Here is a 7,484-nt window from a genome sequence, read left to right on the forward strand (position 1 = left end):
ACATAAATAAAACTGAACTGAAATAGAATTGAAATTTAAAAGTGTTGTTTGCCCTGCTGCAAACTGCAGCTTGTAGTGTGAGTATTTCAACAGTCCTGCCTCTACTTTCCAGAGAATAACTCACCACAGAGTACGTCGCCTTGCTCCAGCTCTCCAAGCTCTCCCGCCACACACAGCCGGCCCATCACGCTCGGCCTGGGCTCTAAACTCAGCCCGCAACGCTACAGCAAAGTGGGCCGCCGCAAATCCACCAGCAACATCCCCCCCTCGCCTCTGGCCTGCAGCAGCTCCTCATCCTCTAATCAGCCGCTTTCCCCACAGCGCTCGCCCTCTCCTCTGCCAGGCTTCGCCAAAAACCTTCACACGTACCACGGAAAAACCCTGTCTCCCCCCACCATCGTTAGGCATGTCGTCCGGCCACGCAGTGCAGAGCCGCCTCGTTCACCGTTGCTTAAGAGGGTGCAGTCAGCGGAGAAACTGTCTGGAGTATATCACGCTGACAAGAAGTCAAAAGCCCCCCGCAGGCACACGCTGGAAGTGCCGTTTTACGGTGAGGCTGACCTGCTGGGCGACTCAGAGATGGACGCAGCCTGTGGCATCGCTTACATTGGGGTTGACCACAGCAGACTTGGGCCGTACATTAGCAGCCAAAGGATTGAACGATCAGAGCAGCTGGTTGTGATGCGGAAGCTGAACCTGTCAGAGCGGAGAGACTCCTTTAAGAAGCAGGAGGCAGTGCAGGAAGTGAGCTTCGACGAGCCAGAGGAGAAAAGCAGCAGTAATGCAGCGGGGAGCAGCACACCTCCAGGGGCTCAAACGCAGCACAGAGCGGCCTGGACTGTGACACGACCCCAAAGCAGTCAGGACATCGAGATGGACGTCCCCGTGGTGAGGAGGTTCACGCTTGTGCCGCAGATAGCTGTGCAGGGCTCTACGGAGAGCGAGGAGCAAGACGAGTGGGAGCCGTGTTCAGATGGAGAGGACTCTGGTGAGAAGCCCGAGGTGGAGGTGGACGTCACAGCATCTCCGCGGGAACAAACAGGATGTCTTCTCACCAACATGAGCTGCAGGCAGGGAGCAGAAACCACTTCCACGGGTCCTAAAATTGCACCAGAGAAGACACCAGAGTGCAGAGAGCAAACACAAAAAGGGCACCTGAGAAAGTGACAGCTCGCCGTTGTACTCCTAAAACCTGCTCTTGTCTTTCAAGGGTGACGAAGATGTTAAGTCATTCTCAAAGTTGTCGGGCTGAAAGAGCGGGAGAAACTTTTACTTGAATTTTGTTTTGTAAAAAAAACAGTTGCCTTCAGGCATCGCTGACCTTTCTGGTCTTATTTATTACATTTCATGATGCGTTTGTAACAGGGGAAAAGAAAGAAGTTCTCATGGGTTGACCAGCCAAGGCTCAACATTTTTGTATCCATAAAATGTGGTTTTATGTCTTCTGAATGGATTGTTTTCTAAAAAAAACAAACAAAAGTTGTCTATTTTTTAAATAAATTCTGGTACAGAGTAGAAGTGTTAATGCTGCGTAAAACTGTTGGACCAAAAGGTACGAGGAGTCAAGGTCGCTTTTTTTTCTTCTTCAGTGTCTGTGTGTGTTTGTAGTACTGCTGTAGGTCTTCCTGAACCTAAAACGATCTCTGGTTCACACTGTGAGCAACATGACTGACACGTCATTGGATCTATCTCTGCAGCTGATGGCTACAGTACTGCATGGATTTGTATTGATGCATCCTTTAGAAGGAGTAAAACTGAAGCTACTACGCTCAAACTAGAATGCAGGGGAGAAAAACAACTGTTAATAAAACGGTCGTATCAAAGAAGAGGCTCTGAAGATGTTTGGTCCATGTTTCCTTGATGGCTTTATCCCTTCATGTACTTTAATCTTGCACAGCTTGTTGTGTTGGTCATGTTCCTCACAGTGTGAATTCACGGGAACGGCATTGTTTTTTTTTTTTATTCTTGCTGAGAATAATGTTGCAAACGCGGTGAGACACTACCCACCTTTGTCTTCTCTTATGAAGATACGGAGCCGAAGGGTTTTTATGTGCCATGGCATCTTGTGCAATGTCCTCTAAGCCATATCATTGAAGGCAGAAATGTTACTTGTAATTTTCAGTCACTAGGAAGATTTGTTTGGGGTTTTTGTTTGTTCGTTTCCACTGCTATTGTGGAAAAAGACGCCGAGCCTGAAGCTCCGGATGATCCACGTCCACCTTTCTGTGTGCTGTGAGTTTATCAGTCGAACTCTTTGATCGGGTGCGTTCATCTCACAGCACGCCGTTTTACTTCAGAACATGGAAGGGAGCGTTTAAAACACTCATTTTATTTGACTTTCGTTTTTTGGCCAGGTTTCCTTACTTACTCTGACACGTGTTGGACTTTTGCAAGCACAAGTACGTACAAGTGCGTTATGGGGTTGTTGTTGTTTTCACCTTTTCCAGAAGCTGTAGCGTTTTTCCATTTTAATCATTATTTTTTCCCACATGTGCATGTGAAAGAGACCATCCGTAAACGCCCTGGTCCTACTTCATGTGCTGTGCAGTGCTGTTTACATCCAAAGGGGAAAAGTGCACTAATGACATTTAGACATAAGTTTTTTGTAACCAAATGTGAAAGGTAAACTGAGATAAACATATTTACAGTGAAATCAGGGCTTCTTTGAACAAGTGTTTTTGGTTTTTTGTCTTTGTATTGTGCAAATTTTGATGTATATTTTGGTAACAAGAGTGTGTATAATTCCAAGTGTACTGAAGGACATAATATGCACGAAGACAATTTCTGGCAAGAGGGAGTTTTTGGGAATTCTGTCTTTTAAATTCAGGCAGTATTTGACAGCTGCACAGACTGGCTGCACATCACATTTTCTCCACAACAGACATGACGTTTGGAGAGTTGTCGTCCTCTTTGTAAGTGGCTGTTCCTGGCTTTTGTACTAACTTTACTCTGAGTCTTCTCTTTCTAAACAGCTGTTGTGTTACTTCAACCCCTCTTCTTCCTTAAAAACCATAGAAGGGAAAAAAAAAACCTTAAATCTTGTGATGAAAACCTTACGGGATGATGTTGTTGTGTTAGTGACGCAAACAGACGGACCACTCAGTTATTTTTGCAGTCTGACAGAATTGTTTACAATGAACAAACATGCTGTGTACTGTACAAACATTTTATATTCTGTGGCTGTACACGATGAAACTATCCTCTTTGATACTCGCAAAGGAAACGACATTCATAGAAGCTGCATATCCGTTTGTTTTTTATGTTTAGTTTTAAAGACACTGTTCTTAATGAGTAGTTTGGCACCAAGCTCAGAAGCATTTTCGATATTTGCATGTACCTGCAGAACGAGATCATTGGGACTTGTTGTTCAGACTTCAAAAAGAAGCTTTAAATATTAATTAATTGGAGGTGGGGGAAAAGGGATGGATGGAAACATGCATATTTGTTCTTATGTGCATGAGAAAAATGCTTTACACCAAAAGTAAAAGTGTTAAAGATGAGTAATAAAATATATATTTACATTAGAGGTTTCTTTTTGCATACAGGAAAAGCCAATTTAAATATGTAAACATGATGAGGGATAATGTTTTGGTTGCTTTTTAATAACCTTGTATGTGTTTAAAAAAAAATGCTTTGCTGAAGTCCACCACAGGGATTTTTCAGCCTCTGTTGAGCGTACTCTTAAAGAACAAGTTTGGCAGGTCAAAGTGTCGTACAAGTGCATTTGTTCTCCTGTGGACTCTTCTGTCCAGTGCATGCTGCATGAGACAAGCACACAGCTGTAATACTTGACTGCATGGTATACCGGCGATGTCGCCCTCTACTGTGTTTTCTTGTGCAACAAATAAACTTTGTATTTCCCTTTGATTCTTCTCTGAGTGTTGCGTACAGTTATCTGCCTTATTGTTACATTGATGTACCAGATCAGACCATTCAAATCCTTTTCATCAGTATAGGTGTTGTAATTCTACAAGCAACCATTCCACTATATCACTATATAAATACTTCATCAATAGACAAATGTGATGAAGCAAAATTACACTGTGAAGGTTATTAAGGCTTCCCTTTAAGGCAGGTGTCTCAAACGTAAGGGCCAGGGTCTAGAATTGGACTCTGATCCAGCTCACAGATCACTTTGGAAAATCTGAAGGAGGCCATAAATTCTGGACTTTGAATTTTTTCATAAGTTTTACAACTTTACCTACTGATAATAGATCAAGCTGTGTATTGTATGCATACCAATAAAAATGTATGCATGTCTGTCCAAGATAGACCAATCACTTGTAGGATAAAGGGTCCAGAGGTTAACCTAGTAACAAAAATGTTTTACTTTAAAATCCGTAGGAGTTCTGCAGTTTCAAGCAGGTAATACTTGAATTCGGTCAAAATTTACTACTGTCCATACTGGCATAGCAATAGTTAGGGCCATAATTTGTTGAACAAAGACACCAATGTTTGTAGTTGGGGATTTGTACACCATCACAGTGGACTGTAAATCAAGATGTAATCAATATGCAGATTATCATCTTTTAAATACAGGGATTTGAAAATTGTGTGTATAAAAATGAATTAGTCATTTTTATACACACGTCCTGTTTTTTTAAAGGCTCAAAAGTAATTGGACAAAATACTGTAATTTTTAAAAAAAATTATGAGCTGCTCTGCCAGGCCTTTACTAAAGAAGATAAAGATTAGTTGTACAGAGTGTCTGTGTTCATCCACTTTATCTAAGTTAATTTGGCCCTCGGAGTACATAAATAAATTGTAAAACAACAAAAGTCTCTAAAATGCACGTTTTTACGCTGCAGTTTCCCCTGCTGGTCGGCAGGTGTCAGCAATGTGTTGAGAACCCTGGGAAAAGGAACGAAGAAGACCCGTGTCCTTCACAACAGCTAACATGGCTACTGCTACTAAATTCATTCAGAGGCTGCGAAATTTTTTATCAGGGGTAAGCAACAACATTCGTCACACTTTAAAACGGAGTAGTTTTCTGCTCTAAATATGATGTAATAGCCCTCCGGACGATTTGTCGCAATAAACTTTATCAAAGGAAACGTTTAACAGCCAGCTAACCCTTACTGACGTTAGCTAGCAGTAGCGTTGTGGGGTAGCTAAACACTATGAAGGAGGTGAAGTTCACCAGTGTGGGATTTGCACTCGTCGAAAATTGACTTTCCTTTTCCTTTTCAGCATGACCTGCAAGCCAAACTGCAGCTGCGATATGAGGAGATTGCAAAGAGGTAAGACCACAGGCGCTACCCTCGTACCGCTCACGAATGAAAGTGTTCACATATTAGAAACAACGACTAAAACCCCGTTAACAGAGAGATGCAATGACTCTGTGGGTTGCCAGACTTGCTTTTTGTTTTTGTTTGTATTTTGTTTGTTAAACCACTTAAAACTAACGAAGAATTCAAATTTGTTGTATAAATCGCTGTCAATGTATATGGACGAGAGAAGTACCACAGTGAATGTCTACAGCCATCTGTAAAAGAAAAATCAAAGCTTTGTGCTGGTTTGGGGCTGTATTTTGAGATTTTCTCAAAAATGCTAGAGTTATGATTGCACAAAAAGCATCATCACTGCCAGTGTCTGACTGGCAACAGCTTCACAATGATCCCAAACACACTACCAATGTAGTATTAACAAATCTGGTTAGAAAAACACACAATGTAACACTATCAGGCTTGGATTGGCCTCCCTGAAGCCCGAACCACAATATTATTTAGATGGCGTGGAATCATGTTGACAGAGAACAGAACAAAAGCCAGCCGACATCCAAAGAAGAGTTCTCCAGAGCTTCAAGAAGCCTGGAGAACTATTCCTGAGGACTACATAAAGAAATGACAAGAAAGTTTGACTAAGAGTTTCTTGATGTGTGGAGGAATAAAGGTGGTCATACAAAATATTGACTTTAAAGCAAAAACTCTGTTTTTGTTTTAAATTCTATATTTCCAGGTATCTTTGCACGTTTCACTAAACTGCACCTATTTTCCATTTTGCCTGCAAATGTGGAAGTCACCAACATTGTTAAAGTCTGTTAAAATAGATTTTTCTTTCTTCATCCCAACAGGACACAACCACCACCCAAACTGCCAGTAGGCCCGAGCCACAGGTATGCCAACAACTACTACTACAGCAGAGATGGACGGAGAGAATCAGCCCCTCCCACACTCGTGATGTCCTCACAGAAAGCTCTTACTGCTGGCAGGTTTGTTAATGATCACTGCATTTTCATGTATTTCAAGTTCAGGTGTTTGTTTTTTGCGCCATATACATAATAATAATAGTGTAATCCATCTATTTGATGTCACCTGTCAAAACATCTTCTTGTGACTGACAATGGAAGTTTGCTATTTGTAGTTTTTAGCTGAAATATTGTGGTCTTTTTTTCCCCCTTCTTTCTCTGTTGTTGTTCCTTTTTTTTTTTTTTTTTTAGTCAAGTTGCTGAGACCTCAAAGCTTCCAGTGACTCCCGGCACTGTATATAAAGAGCCACCAATCTCCACAGACCAGCCCTACCTCTGAGCAGCAAGACAAGACTCTGCAGGGTCAACATTATGTCTCCATCCTGCCCTGACTACAGCAAGTGTTGGTTGTATCTTGTACAATAGAAGATGTGAATAAAATATTATGTTTATCTCTTTCTGCTCATTGTTTTGGTCAACCGTGTACTGAACAGATGTGAGAGTAAGTGGGGGAAGCGATGAGCTAAACATCCAGCTGAAGCTCTGCTCATCCTCTCCAAGTGACCGCTCAATGTCCCTCAAAATGAAAACTCGTACACAGGCGAGCCATTTGCAATAGTCTAAATATTGGAAATCACATTTCGGCAATCCATTACCTGGAAATGGGTAAAAGGCACAGGCCCGTCCCTACCAGTCGCGGCAGAATGCTGTCTCTTTCTGAGCCTGGTTCTTTCGAAGTTTCTTCCTCTTAGAAGGGAATTTTTCCTTCCCAGAGTCGCTAATTGCTTGCTCATAGGGAATCACTTGATTGTTGGGGTGGCCAAAACTCTAGGAGAACTAGCAATTCTTGTGAAAATCCAAAAAAAAAAAAAAAACAGCTGCCAAAATATGCCATTGAATTTAGGCACCATTTTGCTTAAAATCCATTAAGTAATCTCTGTGTCAAGTTCTTAACAATATTCAAAGCGGAGCAGCGGACAACTTACCATCACATCAGTCCTTTAATCAGACCTAATTTGATACAAATTGGAAATAAATTGATTTGATTAAATAATTGGTTGGGTTTTTTTGTTTTTAGAAAAGTTGAGCTCTAGCCTTGAAGTCAAGGTCCCTAAGATTTAAACCTTACAGAGAGTTTCAGTAAATGCAACCATGGTATTGATTTGAAAATTATACGTTGCCTCGTTCTTGAGTTATTGCATTCACAAATCCATATGCCAATTTTTATTTTTACATTTTGTTTTTACTTTTTCATAAAGATTATAACACACAAATAACACAAATGAGAACATTGTCA

General features: G+C 41.4%; 2 protein-coding genes across 6 annotated transcripts in view; both read left to right on the plus strand.

Annotated features, from left to right (window-relative positions):
* mast3b (microtubule associated serine/threonine kinase 3b) overlaps positions 1 to 3,867 on the plus strand; it is a 37,511-nt gene extending 33,644 nt beyond the window's left edge. For all 5 annotated transcript variants that reach the window (XM_085433126.1, XM_085433125.1, XM_085433127.1 and 2 more), the window contains one exon: positions 113 to 3,867. In XM_085433126.1, coding sequence (XP_085289252.1) covers positions 113 to 1,167 — 1,055 coding nt within the window. In that variant the 3' untranslated portion in view covers positions 1,168 to 3,867. The remainder of the gene's footprint in view (positions 1 to 112) is intronic.
* Positions 3,868 to 4,834: 967 nt separating this feature from the next.
* ndufa7 (NADH:ubiquinone oxidoreductase subunit A7) lies at positions 4,835 to 6,639 on the plus strand. The gene is made up of 4 exons (XM_085433130.1): positions 4,835 to 4,948; positions 5,191 to 5,240; positions 6,074 to 6,211; positions 6,440 to 6,639. Exons 1-4 carry the CDS (start codon positions 4,898 to 4,900, stop codon positions 6,525 to 6,527), a joined length of 327 nt encoding a protein of 108 aa, XP_085289256.1. The 5' UTR covers positions 4,835 to 4,897; the 3' UTR covers positions 6,528 to 6,639.
* The last annotated feature ends 845 nt before the right edge of the window (positions 6,640 to 7,484 follow it).

Source organism: Copadichromis virginalis, linkage group LG15, assembly GCF_057382275.1.
Source record: "Copadichromis virginalis isolate Kocher_CV1m ecotype Utaka linkage group LG15, C_Virginalis_male_GT1.1, whole genome shotgun sequence".
Classification (NCBI taxonomy): domain Eukaryota; kingdom Metazoa; phylum Chordata; class Actinopteri; order Cichliformes; family Cichlidae; genus Copadichromis; species Copadichromis virginalis.

Excerpts from the sequence above, each read along its gene's own strand:
- ndufa7 (XM_085433130.1), top strand. The coding sequence starts at position 4,898 with ATGGCTACTGCTACTAAATTCATTCAGAGGCTGCGAAATTTTTTATCA. Across the intron at positions 4,949-5,190 it reads TGCGAAATTTTTTATCAGGG|CATGACCTGCAAGCCAAACT; the intron begins GTAAGCAACAAC and ends TTTCCTTTTCAG. Across the intron at positions 5,241-6,073 it reads TATGAGGAGATTGCAAAGAG|GACACAACCACCACCCAAAC; the intron begins GTAAGACCACAG and ends TCATCCCAACAG.